General features: G+C 42.9%; 1 protein-coding gene across 1 annotated transcript in view; it reads right to left on the reverse strand.

The window, feature by feature from the left end:
• LOC118773109 (phosphodiesterase 4D interacting protein) overlaps positions 1-27,780 on the reverse strand; it is a 79,339-nt gene that overhangs the window by 40,595 nt on the left and 10,964 nt on the right. The window contains exons 4-9 of the mRNA XM_036521878.1: positions 11,372-11,482; positions 6,319-6,395; positions 3,739-3,862; positions 3,077-3,231; positions 2,398-2,554; positions 1,009-1,062 (exon numbers count right to left, since the gene is read on the reverse strand). Of these exons, the coding sequence (XP_036377771.1) occupies positions 1,009-1,062; positions 2,398-2,554; positions 3,077-3,231; positions 3,739-3,862; positions 6,319-6,395; positions 11,372-11,482 (678 nt within the window). The remainder of the gene's footprint in view (positions 1-1,008; positions 1,063-2,397; positions 2,555-3,076; positions 3,232-3,738; positions 3,863-6,318; positions 6,396-11,371; positions 11,483-27,780) is intronic.

Raw genomic sequence — 27,780 nt, forward strand, 5'->3', positions numbered from 1 at the left:
GTAATATTTTAACTGTTTGTGTTTTATATTTTTTACATTCTCCTATTTCATGAAAACGTAGTACTACTATAAAGGTTTATCTTGAGGTCATTCGTGTGTGTTGTGATTTCCCAATTTGCATGGGTTGCCGGAAGGCAGTTTGTGGGTGGAATCAGAGCTGCATGTTTCTGCCTGTGACATTTGCATCTTTCAAGAGGATGATTAACACATGAAAAGGCCCGGGTAAACTGCACAGGTGGGTGGTGCTGGGGTAAAAATGCAGTTAAAATGCTCTCTCTATTAACAGAAGCCAAACTGGACCAACAAGTGGGACATTTTTAAAACAGCATGAGGCATGAGAGGGTAATAGCTTGTCCAATTATTGGCAGGCAGTAAAGGTTCCCAGCACAAAATGTGGTCAGGAAATGCAATATATCACATTTGGAAAGTATGGAGGGTAGGGTAACACACACACAGTACTGGGCTGTCTTTATTCAAGCTTGTATACTATTAAATATTTCCAATACTCCAGAAGAGTTAGAGTTTCCTAAAATACGTGCACTAAATCTCAAACTGATGAAGGCGTACATGAAGGAAACAATGCAATATATCTGTAATATAATGTACATACACCATATACGCGCACACACGTATTATGTCTCATCTCTGAGGGGGACCTTTTCACCAGAAACCTCTGTGAATAAACCTGGGCTAAAATGCTGCATCATTCCTGGAAGCAAACAACAAGCAACATAGACGCTACATGGCTTGTAACCGTGGAAACCAGGGATATGGTTATGAACAGTGCACACTGTCTGAGCATAGCCACGCTGTGAAACGGGGGTTAAGCCGTTCGCACGCAGCGAAAGACGGACCAGAGGTCACTGCGAGGCAGCACACGTGCAGTCGTCCCCTGCGGTGCGGCGTCCGCCTTGCCCCAGAAGAGGGCGTGCTCTGACTGTCAGTCACCGCAGGGGGGAGAGGGGGAGGGGAAACACACTGCAGTGCAGTCTGGCCCGGGCGCAGTACCTGCATCTCCTGCTGAATGCGCAGCCTCTCCCGACCCAGCTCGTCCTGGAAGAACTGCGGACAGAGGAGAGACAGTCACGCATAAGCGGGGCCTGAGGAGGGCTGTGCTCCTGTAAGGGAAACTGCAGTGCAACCTCTCTGTAGTAATAACAACAAAAATAACAGCAATAATAATAATAATAATCTAAGTTATCTAAAAAACTAAGTACAAGGATCTTGAGATTGAGATCAAAGGGATGTGGTGAATGTCCACAGAGATTATACCAGTGGTTATAGGAGCTCTAGGACTTATAAAAAGGCTCAGAAGATACACCAATAGGATTCCAAGCAACATCAACATCCAAGAAGTACAGAGGATAACCCTCTTAGGAACAGGGCACATTTTGCAGAGGGTGCTCTCCATTACGTGAAAGACAATCTATCCTATAGCACCCAAGGACCGTTGTTTGGACCCGGTTCAATAAATGTATTACAAGATGCAAGAAAGAAATTATTAATAATAAGAAAAAGAAGAAGAAGAAGAAGAAGAAGTAGTTTTTAATTACTGTCTAACAACATGTGGGTGTAACACTTTAACTCAATTGTGTTCAAGTAACATTACATGACCTGCAATGCATTCAGCTGAATGAACCTGCCCCATGTGCTTTATCTGTCTCTCAACAACAACACAATTAAAATCAAAGTGTGGTTTAAAATACTCTATAATTACTGTTAGATTCATAATGGGGGAAAAACAGGTGGGTGTGCATGTATCGTGGTCCTACTGACCTACATAAATGCATTTAAAAATAAAAACAGAAATGTGAATCTCCCAGAGTATCCAGGTCCAATGTAAGGCAGTTAGGAATGTCAGGGCATTAATGGCAGTTATGCTGTGTATGCCCTATATTCATGCTACATTTCAATAGGTCACACGCACTCAATCACTCCTCACACCCACCCAGAGCTGTCATTTGGTGTTATTTGTGTGGACAGGTGAGAATTTGGGACATTGAGCTACGGTGGGTGCCCTTGTCCACACTTAGCATTGAGACTTTTTTTTAATTATGTGTACAACTACTGTTCAGATCTTAGTTTCTGACACTGACAATCTGCTAATTAACCAGTAACCATACTGCTTTGTGGAGAAAGCCACCCTCAGTGGAAATTGGAAAATCATCTCATGGGCCCCTATAAATGGTCTATGAACAGATAAAGCATAAAATTGCTCTATGGCTTGGCTGTCTATGGGACTCGGATCAGTGTTGTGGAGACAGAGATTAGGATACTTAAAGTTAGACACATTTCCATGAGAGAGAGAGAGGGAGAGAGAGAGACCTGCTTTAAACTGAGCAGAGATGTGAATGACAGGCACCATTGTGACATGCAGGAGAAATGGCTCAGGCCTACCTCGGCATCCCGCTCTTTTTGCTGGAGAGAGGCAGAGAGGTCTTGCACCTGGTCCTCCAGCTCACCCACTCTTCCATGGAGGTGGTTCTTCTCATCCGTCAGTGCGGTGATCAGGACGTCTTTGGAGTGCAGAGCCTGGGTCAGCTCCTCAATCACTCTGCAGAACCAGGAATCACACGCTCATCATGGATCTATGAACTTGCTTTTCAGACCTATTATTGGTAAGGCCTACTAAAAGCAATTCACCTGCTACTGTAGATAGATATTGCACATAATTCCACGTAGGGGCATTATGTCAGCCCTGAATAAATCAGAACTGATCTGGGACCAAATCACACCTTGCGATGAGGTTATAGACAAAATGTTTGATTTAGTCCAAGATCAGGGTAAATGGCATCTGTAAAATACCCATATATATAGTATTATAGCAGAGAAAAGATTGAAGTTGACTGATGACTTTTGATTGGCTGCTCGCACCACCCACTGTCCTCGTGTCACTATCTTGTGTTCAGACACCGCTCAGGTGGCACAGAGTTCTGCACGCTCAGTATAAAGTACTGCTCAATTTAATGTTGCTGTTATTTTTATGCATGTGGATGAATGTGAATCAGAGTAGCCTTTGTTCCTGGATGGAAGCAGACATTCCCCTTCGGCACCGTGCTTTGCTAGGCGTCCTTACCTGTCCTTGTCAGCCAGAGCGTCCTGGCGGAGCTGTCCAGAGGATTCCTTCTCCGCTGTCTCCTTTATCCTCCTCTCCAGCGTGGCACAGCGCTGGGACTCTGCCTCCGCCTGACTGGCCATCCTCTCCGCCTCGCCCCGGGCTAGCTTGGCCTCCTGAGGACACAAGGAGGTGGGAGTCAAACTGCTCTTGCACCTGTATGTGCTGCTGCTGGGGCTTGTCGTTTATGTCTGTGTAGGATGCAGCCAGTGGTGTGGGTCTCATGTGTGGCCTCCATGTAGCATTGGCATTTTTATATCTGCCAATTTACACAATGCAAGTAAACTGAAGAAGCATTTGAGCTTAGGAGAGGAGAGTGAAGATGCCATTGGCTGAGGAGTGCGTTCGTGTCAGTATTAACAATATAAACACAATATTAACAATATTAATGACAATATGAACAATTAATCTCTGGGTGAAATGTGTAGCATTAGTATTCATAATGCAGACTCATTGGGGTCTGGGTTTGTGATACCACTGGCAATGGAAATTCAGTGAGTGAGAGTCCATTTTCACAACATAGACTAAATTAGTGAGGCCTGTAGGTGTCCTTGCTCACACTGTAAACTCCATAATTGAGGACTGTGGAAATGCTGGTTTTCTCGGGAAACCACTGTATATACCTCCTGCAGGAGCTGGATCTTGGCCTCCAGGATCTCCTGCATGTGGTCAATCTCCTGCTGCCTCTCCTCACAACGTCGCTGTAGTTCTGCTTCATTGTGATTGGTCAGGCTCTCCGCTGTGGTCCTACCAGGGCACAGGAGGAGCAGTGAGGTTTAGAGAGGCTCTGACTCCACAAAGTCTGTGATCACATATGTATGTGATTAAATGCAAGTTGGCTATAGAGCAGTTCACTCTGGACTTAATGGTTTCGCGCTAACTTAATGGTGGGGCAAAGCGCAACACATTAACTCAACTGCACCACTGAAAAAAACGGACTTACAAATGTGTCACCTTTGTACTACATAACCCTCTGGATAATAAAAGAATGCAAAACTGTAAAAAAAAAAAAAATATATATATATATATATATATATATATATATATAACATATATAATTCATCCATAGTAAGTCACTTATGTACCTAATGGCCTCTCTCTTTTAACTGACTTTTCTGTACCATCTGTTTACCCAGAGCTAATTGGTGAGGTCTTTCCAGCACTGTTTCTAATCATCTGGGGGTCAGGACTATAGGGAGACATGACGTCATCCAGCACTCTGTGTACTCCACCACTCATATGGGACAACCAATTTATAAAACACCAACTGTGGCAAACAACAGAGTTGTGTCTTCCCCAACCAGAGACCTTTCTGGAATTATTTCAGAGACCTTTGGTCGCAGTGAGAACCTAGGGAGATGTTCACATGTGCTAGGCTGATTACATTTCCCTTTTTTTTTAACTTTTCGGTCTACTGTAACGGGATGAGGCTGATGTAATTCATCCATTCTTTGTACGGGAGACAGAAATAAGGCCATCAGGGGAATAACTGAGGGATATGCTTCTCATTTCCTGCGGGATAATGTAATGGGGCTCTATCCTTTGTTGCTGTAACCTTTTTAGTATCTGAGTGTCTGTCAGCGAATTCACTCAACAGCATCCAATAATCCTGCAGACCGGGCTCTGGGGAAGCCAAATCTCGGCTCGGCCTGTGCGCACACCTCCTCACAGCTGTCTGTCTGTGCACGTTTTTAACTCTGATGGCGATCAGAGATCAGATGACTTGTTGTTATTTTGACTCTAAGGGTGAGCGGGGCTTAGATTAGGCTCTAGTCGTCCTGACTGGTGCCTGTATGGACAGCCTGGGAACAGGACTCGGGGCAGGACACCTTACAGACGCCCAAATTCAGGCGTCGAGGGTAGGCACGGTGAATAAAACACCTTTAAGACAGAAGACCCTAAAGCATGGCAGTAAAATCAATTTTCACAGCTGTACCTCACAGACAGCACAGCAACAGTCAGACTCAGCAGATTCTAGCAATCTGGTAAACTGTATCAAGTGAGTGAGACCGGTTTAAACAGGAGCTACCCAAAATATAAAAGCAGACACGGGGCTGCCCAGGACAGTGACCACATCATGAGATCACTCATATCAAAAGGGGTCTGGTATATTTAAGTGATCCCAAGTGTAATTACTTGACCATTTTTGATACAGCATGACAAATTATCACGGTACTCTGATTTACATAGCTTAATTTGCAGCACAGGAAGAGGTGGTCCCCTGGATGCAATGAGGAGTGAAACATATCCCAGCACCGGATCTGACTTGGGACATTTAACAGTACTGCTCAGTTTGGAGATGGATGTGACTGCCCAGTCAAGACTGTGTGAACATGAATGAGTGATTCTTCCAGCGTGGGCTGTGTGGATGTGAATAAGTCCTTCACCCAGTCTGGGCTGTGTGGAGATGAATGAGTGATTACTCTGGTCTGGACTGTTTGGAAAGGAATGACTAATGGCCCCAGCCTGGGCTGTCTGGGGATGAATGAGTGACATCCCCCCCAGGTTAGACTGAACCAAGCCCCTTGTGAACATAGGGTATGACGAAGCTGCAATGAAGGTTATCAACATATCCTCTTAAACTGGAGCAGCTGCAGTTCTGGCAGAGATGGGGTTTCCATAGCCTCTCAGTCAGCAGGAAAACCATGCACCCGCTGTAAACCAGCACTCTGCTTCTCTGCTGTCCCCCACTCCCAGCCTGGGGGGCTCAGAGAGGTGATGATATTAAATCCAGCACAGGCATGCTAAGATATAAGCTGTGCCCTTTTGTATTTGGCGAGTCAAAGCGGTAGGATGAACACCAGCAGCCGGTCCCTCTGCAGCTGCTCTGCAGAATGCAAGCACTGGGAATCTCAGGATCTGGTTGCTGGAAACCAATATTGATTACTAGTCCTGTGTGCGTGGATCCAGGGAGCTACCGCTCCATTATTATTAAGCAGTAAGGCCATAAAAATGATGTTACTGTGCTGAGGGGACTGAAAGAACATTTTACCTTTAAACAGGGTCAGTACTGCTGTGTGTTGAATACACTTCATAAAATCATGACAAAATACACAACCACAGTGCACTAAATTACTTTTGGCCTGTACTGTGGTATCGTGTTAGCTAAACAGAATCCCTAAAGGAAATTGCTTCCTGCCATGATCTGAACACAAACTCCTGCATATAAATTCAACAACAAATACAGAAATGGTCTGACTTACAAAGCCTTGTCAAGCAGTTGCTGTTTCTCCTGTAGCTCCTGCTTCAAGCTCTCCACCTCTACTTTCAACTCAATGTTCTGAAAGAGAGAGAGAAAAATGAAATCAAATCAAAGGAGGATGACCACTGCAAATTCAACAGAAAGCTACACTAATGTACAATTCAAAAGAGACTTTACATACAGTACTGACACACCCATAATATTGCAATTACAGAGTGCACAAACTGATGACCGCATGAACACGTTAACCACCATAATTTGCATCCATCTCTCCCAAAGTAAACCTTTTTATGGGGTTTTCAGTGTACATCCCATGCTAAAAGTTTGTAGTTACCTCTGTGCTAGAATCAAGTACACTCAAGACTTTAAATCCCAAATTGGAAATATACCTCATCATTGCTAATATTAATCAACATATTGAAAGTACATCTAATGTCCCTTTTGATGTCAAGGTATGGTTTATAAAGTTTGTCCTTCAGCTTGTGAGAATGTATGAGTTATGCCTTCTATTTTACAAGTCACGAAGGGTTCATAATTCAAAGGTACCAAACACTGGAGGGGAAGATATTCGATAACAGCTTACAGACTAAGACCATGTTTCAATCATCATTCAATCATGGACCATTTGATACTGGTTGGAAAAAAAAAAAAACTCAAGTGGGATGTACCGATCAGAAATCAATCACTGTTCCACCTGTAAACATGAAACAGGGTGCTCATTTTTTCTTGATCAATAAAGGAAGGGTCTACATTACCTACATTACAAACCCTGACAAGATGGTAAAAGATTTAGTTTCCAATGATCTGACCATACGGCCAGTGCATAAATCAGTGGGGAATGTAATTCTCTTTCCCTTGAAGTTCACACTTCTTTAAAGCCTGTTTGGTCGCTCCATGAAAAGAGCCAAGGACTGTGCATGCTGCAGGCTCCTGTCTGGAGCTGATTCATTAATATGAGACAGGGGGTGGGGGTCTGTACTGCAGGATGTCACTTAACACCAGTGTGGCACATCTTTCACTTGTGTCAACAGTTTTATATTTAGATGGCTACAATGTGGGACAGGGCTCACAGGGACTGTGGACTTCGGCAGCTGGGGTCTGGTATTTACCTCATTTACCTGTGCCAACAGACATCTGCGTCACTAATGTCTTTATTGATATTTAGACCGTGAGGCTCCAAACACACATGAGGTTTGGCGGGGAATTTTTCCGATGGTAATTAGAAAAGTATCTGCACAAACATTCCACACGAAGAGAGATGCGCTGAGACAGGTCTGTCTTTTGCTGTGTGATTGAGATGCTGCTGACCTTTACATTACATTACATTATTGGGATTTAGCAGATGCTCTTATCCAGAGCGACTTAGATATGTTACATTCTTTTTTACGTTATCCATTTATGCAGCTAGATATTTACTGAGGCAATTCTGGATTAAGTACCTTGCCCAAGGGTACAACAGCAGTGCCCCGGTGGGGAATCGAACTGGCAACCTTTCGGAGTCCTGCTTCTTACCACTATGCCACACTGACTTTTAAGGCAAGGCTGCCTTGCCATGGGTGATCTGTGTATATCACTCACTAACACTAGCAGTGCCCTGGCCTTCACACCAGTGGGACCAGTCCAGCATCCTGTGGTGAGGTCCCATAAACTGTGCCCCTGTAGCCCTCTTCCAGTTTCACAAATCTGCATCCACAAAGCTAATTTACTCTGTTGCAGCTGTGGTGCCAACAGTGCTCATTACATTATATGCACTCACCTCACGAGCTGAACATAGAAATAATGAAAACCGGTGTATGCTAAGACTCAAACAAATCTCCATGTTTTTCTCTGGGGCTGCAACAGTAACCTGATTGCATCCATAGAATTCACTGCTCAACATGCACAAGATGACTTGCCACATTTTGCATGCACCAACAACTAAGACCAACAAATAATTTTATGGGAAATTTTGCAATCAGACAAACTATGTATACCTCACAACCATATTCTAGGCATCTAGGCTGTTGAAATCACCCAACTGCAAAATAACTTAATTTGAAATATGGTGTGTCTCTATGCCTTAGGGAGCATAGCATGAGAAGCGCTGGAAAAACCATATTTACATGCCTTTATATATTGGAAAGGACCACAAAAATTATTGTAAAACAAAAGAGGAAAAACCAAATGATGTTTCCAAGTTCAGTAAAGAAAAAATATTGCCCCCAAAGGGAGTGCAAATAATTACATCCCGAAAGTGGCTGCCAACATTATGAATTTCTTTTTATTAACAACACATCAGAAAATGCAAGAGAAAACATTGCCACAAAATACACACAATTATAGCACAGTGACTGAAACAAACTGTCAAGTTTTCCACCAAACTTCAGGCGCATAACTGATTTCATGGAACCTAAATGCATCTAAAAATAAGACTGGATCTGGCCACCTGCTATTTTCTCCCCTTTGGGCCACAGCAACAGAGTGACACTTATAACTCCCATCGTCTGTATCTAGGGTACACAGAACTTGATTGGCTGGCTGTTCCCAGCCGCCTAGGCATGATCACTCCACAACAGGGTGGTGTCAATGACACTGTCTGTCTTGCTGCACATGAATGCCAAGACCCAGTTCTGCGGCCCACACTGACCAAGCTTGAGGGGTCCCTATAAATCCCACCGAGTGAAAATAATAGCTCCTGAAATAAGGTCAACGTGCAAAGCATGTGTCCCCCCACCCCCTACCCCTTAGATCTGGGTCAGTAGGCATAATATGACTTTATAACTCAGACAAAGATGCTCACAAGGTCAGCCATAAATATAGGTTGCTTAGCAATAAGAGAGGCCAGTGTCCATTATTTTCTCAACAATTCTATAGCATACAGCGGACCTGCATTGTCTACACTGGATTTTGTTAAAAGCAGTATTGCATGAGCACATATGATAAAGCATAAAGAATGCTAGAAGGCATGACTTCAGTGGGCAGCATGATCAAAAACAGTGTCCATTAATAATCTTATATTTATGTATTTATTAAATAAATTTCTTTATTTGTATAATACTGATATATTATATTGTTATACAATAATATTTATTATTATATAAATATATATTGCAATGTTTTTAATTATGAGGCAACAACCATTTCAATGAAAAGTATGTAGTGGTGTGCTACCACACACTCTAAAACCATGTATTTTCTTAAAATAATTATAGTATGGTGAGTGAAACTTCCTCACACTGTTTAGATTACACAGGTCAAAAATACCATTTAAATTTAGCACGTTCAATGATTTCCAGCTATGAAAGCTACAATGTACAGTATGTCAATATGGAAATAGTATATTCTATTGAAATGCTCACACCAGGGTCCTTAGAAGTACATAACTTCACATAATTTAATCCTCTATGATTACCAACAAATATCCAATCATTAGATTAAAACGGCAAATTTTCATGCATACATAACTGTTCAGCATTGAACAGAGAAAGCACATTTCTGCAGAACACTCGACACAAGAGATTGCTGTAAAAATGCCTTGTTCTGATGGAACTAGATTTCTGCAAGCTATATTGCTTTGGCGACAAGGATGCCTGTCGGATTGTCTGCAGGATTTTAATTTCTGACACTGAATGTGTTTGCTAAATTGGTTTAACAGATTAACTGATTATGTTGCAATAAGCACTGCTGCAGCACCTCTGCTCTGAGGCGTTTGATTAGATTTTCCAGCGTTGTAGCTAACTGGCTTAACCACAATCAGAGCAGCTGCGTAAAAGTCACCTTCATCAAACCGGAACAGCGAGTCATACAGTTTACCCACAATTCACTGTGATTCAGAAAGACAAGGGGAGTTGGGTTGAAAGCTGACACAACAATGCTCTGTGACTTCCCATGCATTTGGATAATAGAGCTCTCCAAAATAGTGAAAATGTAAGTTCAGTGATTCTGAGCAAATACATACTGCATGATGTATGACCCTGTAGAGCCTGTAGCAATAATACAGGTTCTGTGCAGCACAAGCGGTGCAGATAGACGCTACCCCTGAGGCTACCATTTTCGAAATGGTATGATAGATTCTTTTGCCACTTCTCAGAATACCACAATTTTTTTTGCAGATTTAAACAAATATCAAGTGCAAACATGTCTTTGGCTTTCACATGCACACAAGCTGAACAAATGCAAAGGAATCCCTGGAATATTCTTATGAGAGGAAAGCATGAACAATCCAGTCAATTATTTCAATTGCGATAAAACTCAAGTAACCTTAGAGAAAAGTAACACTTTGTGTCACATACCAGGAGCCCAAATAAAACAATAAAAATGTAACATTTCATTTAAATGAAATACCATTCTGCAATATTAGAAAAAACTGGTTTTGTGTTCAGACACTCAGCATACAGTGCATACACAACGTTATTCCCGTGTTTTTACACCCTGCCCTGCAACACGTGAATGATACACACTGCACACCCCAGAGTTTTGGATGAATAATAGCTGAAGTTAACCCTTAGACACCCTTAGACAGCCATCCACATGTGTGTCAATGGTGCCAGTGGCAAAAAAAAAAACTACTCACTAGTAGACTCTAGCTAAAAGGACAGTCTGCTATAAAAGACATCTATTAACATACAAAATGTAGTAATTGAGAAAAAAATATCAGGAATAATTAACATTAATTGAATAATTTACATGAAAAATTATTTAGTGAGTAACCAACACACACTCAGCAATTCAACTTTAAATTATTTTTGCTGTTTAATAATTGTTGCTATGACATGTACCACAAACATGAAAAAGCAAAAATTGGTACTGTTTATCCAGCTTTCAAAAACTGGAATAACCATTCTGCTGTTTGCTGGATACTTTCTCCATTTTGTGTGCATAAAAGTAGCTCTTAGTAAGCTTGAATGTACAGGTCCTCAGCATTCTCAAATCACCTCTCAACAGCCACGAGCTGGGCATTACAACACACAAACACACATACACACAGCCCTGGGACGCACGCTTCACCATCCATGACCAGCTCCCCGAGCTGCCCCCCCCCCCCCCCCCCCCCCCCCCAATGCCCTGTAACTCACCCTCCTGTACACATCCTCTCTGCTGTCCTCGTACTTCTGCTGGATGCGCTCCTCCAGGAAGTAGATGCGGAGCTTGAGGCTGAAGTTCTCCTTCTTCAGGTCATTGAGGTGCTGCGATAGAGTACGGTAACCGTTAGACATGACAGGTCAGTCTGGGGGGCATCTTGAAGCCCCTCAGTCCCGCAGCATAGCAGCACACACAAAGTAAATAAAAAAAACAACGCTAGAAGTTCCCTAACTCTATGACAACATCAACACACATGCAACCTCTGAAGTGACACATGGTACAGAGAGCTTAGGCCCTTCCCCTCAAAGCTCTGCCCCTGCTCTCTGCTGGGGGGGGGGGGGGGGGGGGCAGGGTTGGTTCTTTTTTTAGTTTAGGAAGATATCCCAGGAATCCTCTGGCAGGCAGGAGCGTAGCCTTCGGGATCACAGGCGCAAGTGGCTTGTAAGCTGATCCCAGTCCCAGACCAGGAGATAGCGAGTGAGAGAGAAGGAGAAGGAGTGAGGGAGGGGGCCAGCTCAGGAGACAACTGCAATCCCTCTCCATTGATCCTCCTGGGTTGGGAAGCACAGCTGCTCCACACTGGGCCCCATGGGTCTGATAGATGTAACAGGACACTGTCCTCCAGGGTCTCACTTTGCTGACATCGTCGCCTCGTCTCAGAGCCACAGAGGCATGGACAAAGCACATGGGTGAGACTAGGCCACAACTGATGCACACGCAGGGGCAGCCACTCTGTCGCCTAGTCATGCATTAGTTCAAAAAACAACAGCAACAATAATAACAATCGCAAGGTGCTCCAAAGTGCTCTGAAGGCTTAGTTAACATCAGCCATCAAGACTTTTCTGGAATTTACTTTCCATAAAATCCTCTCTACAGCATAGCAGAGGAACCTTAAACCTCCCATTTGAATACCCAGAACATCAGTTGAAGCAGAGTAGGTTTGCAGTTAATTGTCTTCATTTGCAATTGATAAGATCACACAAAAAATTGACGTACTGTAAATTCAGCATACTGCACCTTACTAAATGTTATCCTATTCACACATACAGTAGTTACTAAAGGTCTTACCATAAGACCACCATAAACTGAGAGCACCAGCCCTATAAAAAGAAAGACAATTTGTGCAGTTTCATTTAGTCAGAAGGATCTCCCTCACTGAACACCAGATTTAGCAACATTTAATCTGGACTGTTACACAACACAGCTGTTTGTGGTATTAAACCACAGCGGCTTTAGTGCAGCTGTTGCACGCAATGATCTTGCAATAAGAACCCAGGAATTCCTCAGAAACGAAGTCTCTGAGCCTTTGCGATAAAGGATAAATCAAAAGATCCCGACTGCAGAAGTGCACAGACCTGCTACTGTGCCGTGACAGAGCGCAAGCCTTGGCCCTAATATAAATATTTATGACATGACCTCAGAGCCAAAATGGCTCCAGTGGTTGCTAATACAGTACAGAAGACGCCAAGGGGTCAGATTCACCGTCAATGCTAATAAATGAAACCCACAGGGGAGCCCCCCCTGACCTCAGAGAACTGTGATACTACACCACGACAGGAATGTGCTCAGTGAGCATGTCAAACTGTTTATATCAGATATCAGAGAACTACAGTCGGGAGAGAGGAAAACAAAAACTTTATGGTTTGACTGCTTACGACGTTAAAGGTCAACACTGAGCTTTTTTTTTTTATTTATTCATTCAGAACTAATGAAACAACCTTTTGAAAAGATAGCAAGCCCTCTGTGCTTCAGATGTAAGACTCGCATTAGGTCCAGGAGACTTTAATCAGTGGAGGGCACTGCAGCCCCACAAACTGAGACAGTATGCAGAATGTAGAAACAGGAGACACCAGGAACACTGTGCTGGCTCCGGTCTATTTTTAGGGAGGCGTCCAGGCCTTCCTGTAAATCCCGGCCCAAACTCGCGGCGTTCCAGACGCGGGCTGGTCGCACGAGGGGAAGCGGCACATGGCTTAGTCACCGCTCAGAGGGGTGACGTGCTGCACACGAGGGCCGCGGAGCAGCACGCTGTGCTCTACCACGGCTGCCTCCAGCGTCGCACGCTTAAACGTGACAAGCCGCCGCAGCTCCGGGGCGCACCATTGCCACCGGGGCTTCGTTCAGACCGTTTTCAGAGCCGCAACGTTACAACAGCGTCCGCTTCAAATGCCTGTTGCTATTTACATTCACATTCACATTTATTCATTTGGCAGACACTTTTATCCAAAGCAACTTACAAGTGAGGCAGAGAACAACACAAGCAAAAAGCCACATAAGGAGTCAACAATATTAGAAGCTCAGCATGACCATGTTTCAATAGCTGTTCAGACAAGGTACAAGTACAAACAAGCTGGTAGAGTTAAAAGTGCATGAAACCATAGAGTAAATTTCCTTTTTTAATGGAAAACAAAGTTTACGATATAAGTGGCCAACAAATGTAAAACAAAGTTTATGATATAATGAACTTCTAATGAGCTCAATTTTATTTGTCACATCCACCAGTCCCTTGAGACATTCAAACGTGTAATTAAATACACTGCACCTTTAATAACTCAGTGGGAGTGATTCCTGTTGTGCATGTCAGAGGTGAGGGAAAAAAAATAAAACATGGATTTATTTGCAACGAGTAGCTTGTCTCTTGCCATTCATTTAAATCCATGAATGAAATGAAAAGCAGAATGATGACTTCTACTTACACTACGGACCTTCTGGATCCAATCAGAGGGGAAAAAAACGCTCGAGAAAATTTGCGCAAAGTCTTGATTAAATAAATACAACTGTTTGGAATATCTTTTTCACTTTCCAGCTCTGTTTGTTTCAGTGCATTCCCCTGCACTGCTGTCGACGAGAGCTGTGGGTAGTGATGGCTGGGGCTTTCCTTGCCAACAGGAGCTGGAAAGAGATGGGCCTGATTTAGGAGACACAACACTGTCTGGATTATATCTGTCTCCATCTTCATCAGTGAGTGTGTGATAAGTTGTGAAGAGCTCACACGAGCACGTGCCTCTGTCTGCACAGTTAAACCCAGAATAAGGGTCTGAGAAAGACCAGCCACTGTGCGGCACCAGGAGTCAACAGCCACAGTCAGGGTCTGAGGTAAGCCAATTACTGCGTAGCCAGGATCAGAGTCAGAGTCTGACACAGGCCAGTGACTGTGCAACAAAGATCAAAGTCAGGGTCTGTACCCACACATACAGCCACAGCCTCTGTGACCAGCCACTGTGTGGCATCAGGAATCAGAGTCGCAGTCAAGGCCTGAGACAGGCCAGCGACTGCGCAGCCAAGATCAGAGTCGGGGTCCGACACAGGCCAGCAACCACACAACTAAGATCAGCATCAGGGTCTGACACAGGCCAACGACTGTGCAGCCAAGATCAGTGTCGGGGTCTGACACAGGCCTGCAACCACACAACTAAGATCAGCATCAGGGTCTGACACAGGCCAATGACTGTGCAGCCAAGATCAGAGTCGGGGTCCGACACAGGCCAGCAACCACACAACTAAGATCAGCATCAGGGTCTGACACAGGCCAATGACTGTGCAGCCAAGATCAGTGTCGGGGTCTGACACAGGCCAGCAACCACACAACTAAGATCAGCATCAGGGTCTGACACAGGCCAATGACTGTGCAGCCAAGATCAGTGTCGGGGTCTGACACAGGCCAGCAACCACACATCTAAGATCAGCATCAGGGTCTGACACAGGCCAATGACTGTGCAGCCAAGATCAGTGTCAGGGTCTGCACATACATATACGGCTACAACTTCTCTGTTTTTCCCAGTATACTTGTAAAATTGTAGTCTGACAGCCTACTGTCTGCCATGCTACGCTCCAACACAGCCTGCAGAAACACTGCTGGAAGGATCAAAGCAACATGTGAGCATAGGAATAATTTGGAACACGATTATTTACTTTATTATGAAATCTGTTCATAAAATGAAATCGTCCCATTTTTACAGTACTTTCCGGGTTTGAGCGTGTAACGGACTTGGAAAAACAGTTTTAATAGTTTTCTGGATGGCAAGCTTTATATAGCCAATGACGACTTTTTTCCTTCACAATGTTTTTCTGTCTATTATCATAGACTGGGATAAAAGCAAGATGCACAGCAAGAAATATATCAGAAAATGATGTCAGATATATGAGAATTGAGCGTAAAGACATTACTCCTGCCAGCTTTCACACACTTTCCAATGTAAGCTTAAGACTGTGTACATTTTCTCAGTTAAACTTTAATCACTGTATCCCACTGAATGTTTACACATGATGTTAACATAGTTATCACAACAAAACTGCAAGTTTTAAAATGTTTTCTATTGTGAATTGTATGGTGATAGCCCTCAGACAGTAATGGAGGGGGATCCAGTAGACCAGTAATTTACTCTGACAATGGATAATTATCCATTGACACACAAAGCAAGTATAGGTTATATAGCTCTGACCTACTCTGCTGTAGAGAAATATATGTATAGCACAGCAGCTGACATCTACATTTTTAACAGACCTTTGCTCATTGCTGTGGGTAAACTCAACTCATGATTCTTGATACACTTTTTTGTTTTTAAAATACACTAGATACATTATATCACTTGATAAGAAATAAAATTCAGCATAGTGTCCTTATATTGCTGAATATTATATATTACTATTCTTACTGAAATTACTGATTTATTAAATTACTGTTCTTACTATTATATTACTGTTCTTACTGAAATTGATCACTTTAAAGAGATGACCTTTTGCACACGTGGGTGAATGTCACCTTTGGGTGTGCAGGAAAGAATCAATGAAAAATTAAAGGACTCCACAAACTGCATCTTGCAAAATGAGCTTGTAACACTGCTTTCTTGACACCAAATTCAACATGTTCAAAAGTTTTCATTTTCCCCAACTCCCTACACAGCGGTACATTTTATAGGAGGCCTGAGTCCATAGGGAGAGGAAGAAACAAGAAACCAAGGTGAAGAAACAAGAACCCCTTCACAAATGGCCGTTTCGAGGAGGCAGCTGTCCATCGAACAATTACGCAACAGGTAATTAAGTCCAACCGACTCTTAGCATCTGTGATAGATGACTCTACACGGGGAAGCCACGTGCGCAGAAACAAACTCAGGAACGGCTATGGCCTCCCCTCCACAGAAACCAGAGCAGCGTTTGCCTTCAGGTGACCCGTGTCCAAGCCTCTGGCCAGAGGGCTCTAATGATAAGGAGCTGCATTTTCTGAAAAGCCGTACAAGTTTTGAAATTCCTTATTTTCCCTGAGCACAATCAAGCCAAAGTTCGCTGCCACAGTACCAATAAGCATAACTGCCATTACTGCAAAGAAAGATGTAGTTTCCTTCTACTAATATATATATATATATAGTAAACCGTAATTCCATGTTTGCATGTGCCACAGAATTTAACATGAGAGGCACTGCTGTTCTCTTTGAGGCTCATATTTAAATACACCCTAAGTATGCATGTGCAATTCAGGAAAAGAAGCTTCTATTGTGGTACATACTAGTGGGACATATTTTCACATGTTTGAAAGTAAAGGATGCATGAATGCACATTATATGCTGTTGACAAATCACCAATTATGCTTCTTTTATGTCTGCATAACTTCCACTCATTATTGCCTGGTTAGCCTGGTTAAACAAAGTATAATTACTTTATGTGTGTCAGTGCTTGAATATGTTCAGATGTGACTGCATAGCTACTGCACCAGCCATTTCATTACCTGACCATTTCCCATCAATAAAGTACACATATATTTGCTCTTTTAATTCAGTTTCATTTGTTCTTATTTTAGTGGTCACAACCAAATAACTGCTGACAGTAGCCCATAATCGTAAGATAAAAGGGATGTACAATTTCGCCTGACAAGAAAAATCACCACTGTTCCACATTTATGCAATGTTTACAAGGACATAAATCAGGCAGAAAATTTATAGCCATGCTGTGTTCAGCGTATGCCCTGCAGTCAGATGGAATGCTCCAGTGTGTGTGAGCATGCTGCATTATGACTTCTCCACTGGAGTGGAGAGAGAGGAGTCCCACATTCAATTACAGACCATCCAGTTCAAACACAGACCCACACAGTATGGATATACAGTAACCTGGGTGACTAAATATAAGTGGGTTACTGAGGACCAACACAATGTATCTTTGGCTTGCCTGTCACCACCAGCTCCTTCAATAGAGCACTGCCTTCCTCCGTACTCCTTGTCAGTGTCTGTCAGTTGCTCTGGAAGATGGTGGCCATGGTGACTGTATCCATGGTGAGCTGCTTCTCAGACACAACTGTGAGAAGCTTATGACAGAGTCAGTCAGGAGGTTGGGGTAGGGAACAGAGGGGGAGACCTTGTTCTTTCCCTGCGTTCTGCGTCTCTCCCTCTCTCTCACAGCCCAAATGACTTCCATATGAGAGCTGCGTTGGGTGCCAATGGCGTGCGGACCCAGCTCGGAGTGGGCTTGCTCCCTGCGCCAGGCTCTTGTCAGGGGAGCTTTTCCACAGAGCCGGCCAGCATCACAGCCGTCACCGCCAACGGCACATCCCCATGCCTGCCCCACACCAGCGGGAAAAACAACATCTGACCTATCCCTACTCTCCACTGCGGCAAACTGATGTGAGACAAAACAAAACCCTGGATCTGAGAGGGCTTGCGTGATACAAACTCTGGCATGCTGATAGCCGGGTATTTGATTGCATGTTTTTGAGACAGAGGCTGGGAACACTGCAACATTAAAAGAGGCACAAAAATAAAACAATGTGAGAGACTAAGGGCAACAGGTCCAATAAGGAACACAATTCAAGCTCCTTCAATGACAGATAGCATACCACAGTTCATGCTGTGCACGTATGTCAGGGTTTAAATGCTGTGGTCAGGGGAAAGAGGAACAATATGGATTGCTCTAAATATTAAATATTGCACATGTAATTGATTTGATAACCCAAATACAACATAGCTTTGACTCCTAAAGATAAGAAATTGGATCAGCTGCCAGCCTGAGGGAGAAAGGCATCCAAAGAGAGTGTGATCTCCCCATGAGATGATTCATCCTTCCTACTGAATGGAGCGCACTCTCACCATTTTCACCTCTAGCTTGCTCACTGGGTATAACCTAGACATTGTCCTTGTAAAGCATTTCCTACCTGCAGCCCTTTAGTCCAAACCTGATCTAACTAGGCCAGTTCATTAAAAAGTCCATTAAAATTATTTAAACAAACCTGCCTCCTGCCACCCCACACCCAAAACTAGATAAATCAAACAGAATGGCAGATGCAATGTATTATATGTAACAAATTTACAATGCCATGTGTTTTATTATGATTTTGTGTAATTTTCCATAAAGAGCTCTTTGAAAATGCCTTGGAAAAGGTTCAACATAAAGTAAAATAACATGCTATTTTACATACTTTTATTAAAACTAATGACTTCATCAAATAATTCATGAAATTCACTAATAACTGATGTCTGATCAATTCTGTGCATTAAAATCAAGGCTTATACTTCCAATAGCATTCACTTGTGGCTACAAAGACTCATGGCCGAACATCTCCTAAGTGTGCACATGCAAGAGCACAATGCATGACTCAGAAGTACAAATGACTCAAAAGACTCCAAAAGTCAAAAAAACATTCCTGGCCCTAGACCTGACGTGGCTGCTCCGGACGCAAGAGGTCCCCTGTCCAGCTGTGACTAATGGTACCGTATCGGGGCTTCAGTCGATACTGGTGCCTGATACTCCCCCAGAGCACCCGCAGCCCTGTCTCTGACAGCTCCTGGCTTCTGCACCGCCAGTCAGAAAGAGAGAGAGAGCAGTTCAACGAGATCATCGCTGGGCCAACAGTCTCTCTCTCTCCGGGTCCCTTTCAGCAGAGGACAGAGGTCAGAGGTGTCACAATGGCCCCAGGAGAAATGCCACTCATTGACATGCAGGGGACTGTGGAGCCCTGCTCCTGGCGTGGACTGCTGCAGCTTTGTCACTGTTAGTCACAATTTAATCACGTTTTTTTTTTTTTTTCCCCCACATGTATCATATGTCATGAATATGAATCTGTTTTTTATGCATTTCCGCTTTACGCAACTCTGTTTTGGAATAAGTGATTGAACAATAGGCTCATCTCACCGCGGCGATCTCTGCACTCATTCAGGAGCGCTGAAGCGAGACAAATGCAATCCTCCATTACACTCACACACCGCCAAATGCTATTTTTTACCCAACAAGTCACACAGTACACCGCAGTGAAGTGGGTGCCAATTGTAGGACAGGCGCTACTCCACTGACATCATCTGAGCAACTCGCAGGCGCCTAACGAATTGCGGGGTGCCTAGCAATGGGGAGACAAAGAAACCCTGGCCGAACTACGCATCCCTATCCCCAGCGGAATGAAGCCAATTTGTTGCGCCGCTGCGGGCTCCTGGTCATTGTCGGCACATGATACGGCTGGTTTTGAAGCTGGGCCATAGGGCTCAGCTTGCATTAAAGACTAGTGCCTTGCCAACTGAGTCACTTGGGAGCCCATGAATATGAATCTGTTTTAAGTCTCAAGGAAAAAAAATACTTCTGAGAGCTTCCATATTAATTTCCATCAAGGTCTCTCAGATAAGACTCAAACAGAGTTTGTGAAATGGCTGGTGCCGATTTTACACTAGCCTTCCTTCCTGAGGGTTATCATGATCCTGATCCCCCTAACAGCAGCCAGCAGACCAAGAAGTGGATGGCGTGCTGCAGAATGGCTGAGCAGCATTTCTATGTGCTGACACTAGCATAAAATAAACTGCCACACTGGACTCAGGGGGAGACTGGCTGTGAGAGAGCCCCCCCCAGCCCAGCTCTCCAGCGGCCCACGGGATTAAGATCTGAGGGCACAGCATTTCATAATGTTCCCTCTTGCGCAAGCACATGCTGAGAAATCTGACTAACTCTGCTGTGGCTGCCAGACAGGAAGTGACCTCATCAGGGGGCCACGCTAGGAGGAGCTGGAAAAAAAGAGAGGGCCGTCTCAGTGACTCCTTCCATTAAAGCCCATTGTTACCAGCTGGCGCTGAATTGGTAATTGGAGTCCGGTTCATTACCTGGATGCGTGAAGGAATTAAATCGTAATCTTTTTTTAAAACAAGAGAACATATCTGTAATCAGAGGGGCTCACACATGGGCCCGGTCTTCCTGTCTTATGCGAATCCAGCATGTACCTTTCAGAGAGAGAGAGATGAGGGCTAGGAGAAGTGGCACAAGACAGCAGTTCTGTCAGTGTTTTCAGAAGGATGGAAGGAAACACATCTGAACTCAGAATGGCTGGGTTTCACTGCTGGTTGCCCCATGCTGTGGGTGCCGCTGATGGTGAATGTCAGAGAGGACCAGCGCAAGCAGGGAAGGGGTCACATCTGACCCTGACCTCCTCCTCTCAGGTCATTTTGAGCTGAGCACAGCCATGACAGAGCTCTTCTGACTTGGCAGCTGTTGGGCAGAATAGCAGATGGACAATTTGCCTTAGTACAAAGAGGGAGAGGGGAGGGGTGGGGGTGAGCAGGTGTTAAGATCATAAGCTGAGTCAACACTAAAGCCGTTTGAAAAAAAAAGGAAAAATAAGCTTTTGGCTGTGAATTCAATTCACCCCAATATGATTATGCAAACAGGTGAATTAGAGGCAGTTTGGAGCTGTAGATGTAGCTAGATTAGCTCATGCCTAAAGTGACGCTTTATTTATGCCCTGAAGCGCATCACACCCCTACACTGCCCATTAGAAGCAGGTCCACTAGCAATGAGTAAAGCACTGCTGACACAACAACACTTACATACACACTGCCCCAATCCCCCCCCACCCCCCCCCCACCACCACTCTCACAGCACCAATCAATGGCTTCCTCTCACAAGAACATTACGTCCTTTTGGGATTGTTGGGGTTACGGCCTCATGGTCTTTAAGTGCTTCATTCCCCCTGTGCTGCTCACACAGACAAGATGAAAAAATCTCCTGCAGCGGAATACTGGAGAAGAGTTACCTCATTCTGTCAGAAAATGGACACCTTAACTCCCTCTCAAACCCGCCCCCCCCCAACCTCAACCAAAAACATTCTTGTGTCTGATAATCTGCTCATCGTTAATCAATGACAGTGCGCACACTGTAGAGTTCTGATGCATAATCCTGTGACGTCACATCAGATGGAACTCACTCCTGTGGGAAAGGGCATCTAATTAACCCTCAAGCCACTGTCAGATGGATGTCAACGATAAAGATAACAACAAAAACATACACATCTCCTCAAATTCAAATGCATGGTACTGGTGTGGTTTTCTGTTGTGATAACTAGCAAAAGCACCAAGAAGCAGACCAGGGCAATGACTATGAGCAGAGACAGGACCTGAACTCAGACGTGCTCTTTGTCTTTCTCTAAACAATTTATGGCCTCTAGGACACTAAGTCCTCACTCAGCATGGACATCTGACATAAAAATCTCATACATGTACCATATATTTTCCCCACCTATTTCCAGGGGTTTATCTCAAACACCTTTTGCTATCATTTTTTACTTTACTCATTTAGCCTTATACATTTATTACTTGTTATTCCCTGTAGAAATAATGTACTGTAAAACACACGCTATACTTCTTGGAACTTTTCTGGAATAGCTGATGTACAAAGTAAAACTTGACAGATTAATAAATTGATTCATTAAGCTTGAAATTTCATATTTTTTACATGGAAAAAACCAAAAGCATCTTAAATCATATATATTTCAGCTCTTACTCTGTACAAATCAGGTTATTATAGCCTTGTGATTATTTTGAAAAAAATGACACGTTTTAGTCATAAATACTGTAAACAAAATGTTTTCCATGTTACAGGGAAAAATCTAATTTATGGAAAGGAAAGGGGAAAAAAGAATCAGTTTCAGTCAAGGATCTCTGCCTTTTATTCAGTTTGTTTACAGTAGGCCTAAATTACAGTATCGGATTCATTCAAAACCAAATGCTGTCGACTGCTACGAACCTGACCACATTTCTGCATGCTCTTCCAGAGACATGTAATGCGACCTTACAGAGCTTTTATTCTTTAAAAATACATTTTCCCAATCAAAAATACTTTCAAAATAAACAACGTCAACAAAGCAAATATGTCTCCCTGGATAGATAGCACAGGAAATGCCATTGGCAGCACACAGAAATGAGAATGAACCCCCACTGACTGACAAAGTCCAGTGATACCGCAGACTAGGAGTCATGTCTTCCAAGAGCCACTCTGCTGTGGGGCGTAGGGGTGATGTCACTATTGTCTTGCCCAACCCCTACTTTGAGCACCGAACCCCAGCATTAGCTCCGCGCAACATCACAGTAAAACTTGCCTCTCTGCTGAACATATGCAGTTTATTAAGTTCCTGATCACAGAAATTATACAGGGATAATAAAAAACTTTGTTATTGGTTTTTAGGGTATACAGATTGTTACAATATTCCAGAGCATGGTATTTCTTAAGTTTTTCCAGCTGCAATACAGCATGTAACCAGAGGGTGGTGATAGCTCAAAAGGTGGTGAAGACTGTTTACATGTATTAGACAAAACCCTCAAACTGCAGTCAGTTACTCTTAACCTGTTATATACCCACACATTATTGTATCATTTGTATAATTTAACATGGTCAATTGTGGGTTAACTCATGGGTTTGGAATTAGGTTAAATTTTGGGTTAGGGTGAGCGTTGTCATAAGTTCCATTTAGGGTTATTGTTATAACTAGATCAAGTATACACACTCTAGCCCTCCAGCAAACAAGTAATAAGATGGTCATTTACACTAGCCACACATCAGCTCTAAAATGATTACATATGTGAACTATCAAATTAATAATTAGTGACATGAATTTGTGTTTTGGTTAAAAGTGGTTTCATAAGATTATTTTGAAATATACAAATATTCACAAATTATTCATGTTGTTAATTGTTACTATAGTACTTCTGAGGGCCAAATAAGCAAACTGTATACCAGTCTCTATCCACTCTGATTCTGGAGATCCAGTAAAAGTTGCTGCAGCTCTACATTAGCCTGCTACCTCACTGCGAGCTTCACCCAAGGCCTGGTGACCCTCAGTAGACTGGATGCACACATTTAGAGGGACACTGTCAGATGTTGGGCTCCACCTGACTGTAGTTTCACGCTACCCCCCACACACTGTACGGTGCATCACCTGCTCTGCTGAACTCCGAGAGAACTGTATTAAACTCAGAACACAGATACTCAGTCTATTTGCACAACCACTACATTAACCAACTGTAGTCGTCAGGTCAACTCCATACCTGTCCTCAAGGGGCTAGACTGCACTAAATCCACAAATACTGGAATCACTTTCTGGTACCATCATCACTTCCTGGGGAAGCAAACTGCTTGTGTGATTCCTGCTTCTGTTGCTTTCTTTAAGTCTGATAATACTAGTCATCAGCACTTTAATGCTAAAAGTGACATCTAACAAAGCCTTTCTTGAATGAATCAGATTAAATCAGATGAAACAGGATTCTGCATTTCCTCTGTAGCAACGCTACCATCTTGCTCAAGATGAATGATAATCCCTGGTTATGTTTCAGTTAGTAATTCCAATAACAAGCTTTGAATATCTTGACATTCCTTTAGTTTTGGCATAACTGTAGGTTTTTTTGGACAAGCATAGTAGAGATCATATGAATTAGTGCAGGACAATAAAAAGACTGTTCAACTTCCGTATCTTAAATTCAGTCTGGAGACTTTAAAAAGGCTGAGAATAATCTTTAACATCATACTTTATGGATTTATAGTCCTATTACATAATTCTTACATTACTAACTCAGTGACAGAATGTCTCAGAGTACTGCAGTGTGTGCTCATACTAAGCTGTCTACATAACCTTTTGTCTGCATGTATTTAAGCCTCTGCAAGGTAGCTATGGGTTATTAGATCCACGGATCATCTGAAGGCACTTCCACATCTGTTCAGGCGACATTATGACACAATATATGGAAAGCCATTCACCCAATGGGTGTTTGGAATAATGGAAACTTCAGATGTAAGTTAGATCCCAAATCTAATTTCAAATGGCACAGAAGTAAATTTGTATTAAAAGGCACACAGAATGCCCTTATAAGTCATGTCCATGCATGAAGCATATTTTAAGACCTCTGTCTTACAACACCATTGGCAAGTGTACGTCTCATCACTCTGAGGTCACTGTGCTTTGAATCAAACTTGGATTCAATTTCAAATTCAAGCACCAGGGTAGCTTTCACAGATTTCACGTGCCGACTGTGACCCAACAGTACTTCAGCACATTGCATACAAGACAGATTAGGTCAAAACACACCTAACTTAACACACCTGAACACCTAAACACACCTGATTTGCATGGATTCCCACCACCACTTCCTGCTTATTTGACTTAAATTTTAAATTTTAACAACTTCACACAACATTACTGTATCACTATCAAATGGTAACAGGTGACTTTTGAAATTTGATTTTGTCCCAATATGGCTGCAGTACTACTTTAAAACAAGTATTCATTTCCATTTTCTGTTTTCAGTCTTTCATGCTTTGCTGCTATGGGAAAACGGATACTGAGACTTATTAGCTCTAATTTTGCACTGAAACTAAAGCAACATTCAGCTACCTCCTATTTGTGCCCAATTACCGATAATAGGCATAGCATTCACAAACATTATTACTCCATTCTGCTTGGAGTCAGCATTGCTTCTTGTTTAGGGGAAGACAGACTACATGTTGATGAGTCCTGCCTCCGCAGCAAAACTTCTGTTGCAGGATTTAAGGTATTTTACAAGAGGTTTGATGGTTGAATAGATGTTTCATATGCAATGTAAACATTTTCACATGGTACAGCAAGGCAAACGTCAGTTTCAAGGTTGCAGGAAAACATACATATTTCAAAACATCCCTTAAGCACGCAAGCAATCACAAGCCCAGATATGAACCGCAATAAGTGATTTCAGAGTAACCGTACAGGTCGTCATCAGCTCTAGCATTGTCACTTTACATGGTACGGTTCATCTGAAAATCATTTACAGAACAAAACAATTATCCTCCGATTAAGAACAGACTGTGTCAGTGCAAATGTGATTACAGACCGATGTTTCCCTGTCACACTGATTCATTTTAATTCCTAAGGGGGAGAAAAGTGAGCATAATTTCTGTTATCAAGTTTTCTAACTTGACTGCAATCCCATCGTAGCATCACACTGGTAAATGTCACGCACTTTTGCTGTGCCCTGCAATCACACTATTACTGTGAATGTTACAAGAGTTAACAAGAGATATTTCTGCTCAAAAAACAATATTTCATTACTTGGCACTGACAGATTTTGCAACTCACTAAATTCACACCAATGTGCTTTACATTTCCTACAAAAACAGACAGGATTGCACAGTTCTAAATATTTCAACAAATATTAACTTTGGTCCTACAGGTTTGAATTTAAGACAACTTAACTCTTTTTCATAGGGAAAAATTTAACTCAATGTGATTTTACAACTTCACAAAATAAAAATAATCACCCATAGTTGTTCTTATAAAGCAGACGTGCATCTTTAAAAGGGCATACACAGTAAAACTAAATATTCATGTAAAACAGAGTAGCAACAGCCTGACCAAAGAAGACAAGAGCAGAGCAGATGTTCTTTTTTCGTTTTTTACCCAACCACTGGCCCGCATCCACACTGAAACAACACCACACCTTCAAGTCATTTACGGGATCTACAGCAACCATCCCCGCTTATTCTTTCCATAACACACCTTCTTAACTTACAAGAAATCCATGATTTCAACATGGTTTTACAAACCATTTCCAGGAACATTTAATTTAAACGGGAGAGAGACGTGTAAAGCATTCCAAGTTCCTTCCCCCAATAACCCCCCCATTTTCTTTTCTGGTCACAGAGTGCTGCAGCTAGGGAGTGTTGGGAGTATGTGAGGAGCAGCGGACGAGCAGAGCAAAGACAAGCACAGGTCTGCTCCACACATGGCAATGCTTACATATCTGTCTAATTCGGAGCAGAGACCATCTCTGCAACTCATTAAGAGCAAATCTGTTCGTAATGAGCTGCCAAGAAGAGCAGAACAAAAATCAAATGATTTTCTCCCTTTTATTTGTGAATGCATGCATTTTTCATTAAAGGTAGGGGGCTTATTAGGTGGTTCCTCTAAATAGCTGCAATTTCGACGTGAATCAGTGTTGTGGAATAATGCCGGCCCCCTGAGATGAGCATATTACAGAAATTGGCAAAATCAAATTGCATACTGTTTTTGTTATAATTTACAGTAATCGTAACCATTTAATGAACTGGCAGGACCGTTGCTGTCAGGCATAAATTTGACAGAGGTTATTTCTTAAAACATGGTTATGTTAACTGGTGTTATTAAATTAGCAAATCTTCATGTCGCCTCTTTCCATTTTCATACAACTTTTCTGAGTAGTTTGGACTCATGGAATATAATTGGTTTATGGACTTCTAACCCCAGTAAAGATCTGACTATTGCACTGCAATGACAAAATTTAGCAAGACTGCAAGATTCTAGAGTAATCTAGAGATAACATTTTTTTTTTCATTTGCTTGTATTTGTTCCCATTCAACCTCAAGCTCTGCTCTGGCTGACACAAAATCATTGCAGCATGGCTGCATCCTGAATGAGATTGCTTTACATTCATGCCATGATTCAAATCTGAATCTAGCATAATTCAAATCGAAAATATATTTAAAAATAAGTGAATCTTAATTGTTGGGAGTGAGCAGGCAGATCAACATAAATGCAGTGCTCCAATACACTGTCTGCATGTATAATTCAGCATAATGTCTCTGACCCCTCACCGAGAGGATTTTGTCAATTTTATTGCTAATGTCTGGGAGCAATTAAACAGTCTAGGCCTTTCTCCTGTCCCGTTCTGTTAGCAATCAAAAGGGAGAGCACTTAGGCTACTGTAATCCCCTCCAGATGGTGGCGCTAGCACCGTTCTGACCCAGCTAGCTTTCTGCCTGACGACTGATACTTGGACCCCGCATGCATAACCATGCTGTTGCCTAAATCTCCCCAGCCGTGAGCTCCAGACAGCAGGGCCGGGTTGAAGCCTTCCCCATCCCTCCCCGATATTGGAAATGAAAGCAATTTAGACTAACTGTATCAAGTATCACTCTCAAGTCAGGGAATAATAACCCACCAATCAAAGCGAATTTATGTGAGACGGAAGAGAAAATATAATGGAGGCCAGATCCCCCCTGTCAGACACATGCTAGCAGTTATACCCATGCGAACAGGCCCGGTCTGTGCTGCGAGGGAAGGACGTGCCCATCAGCGAGTGGATCCACAGTCCTGTTCTGCTTCACCCACCCCGCGGCCTGGCTGCACTGGTATGCAGGGCTGGCATGCTGCTTCCTCTCACACCAT

Source organism: Megalops cyprinoides, chromosome 2 (assembly GCF_013368585.1).
Source record: "Megalops cyprinoides isolate fMegCyp1 chromosome 2, fMegCyp1.pri, whole genome shotgun sequence".
NCBI lineage: Eukaryota > Metazoa > Chordata > Actinopteri > Elopiformes > Megalopidae > Megalops > Megalops cyprinoides.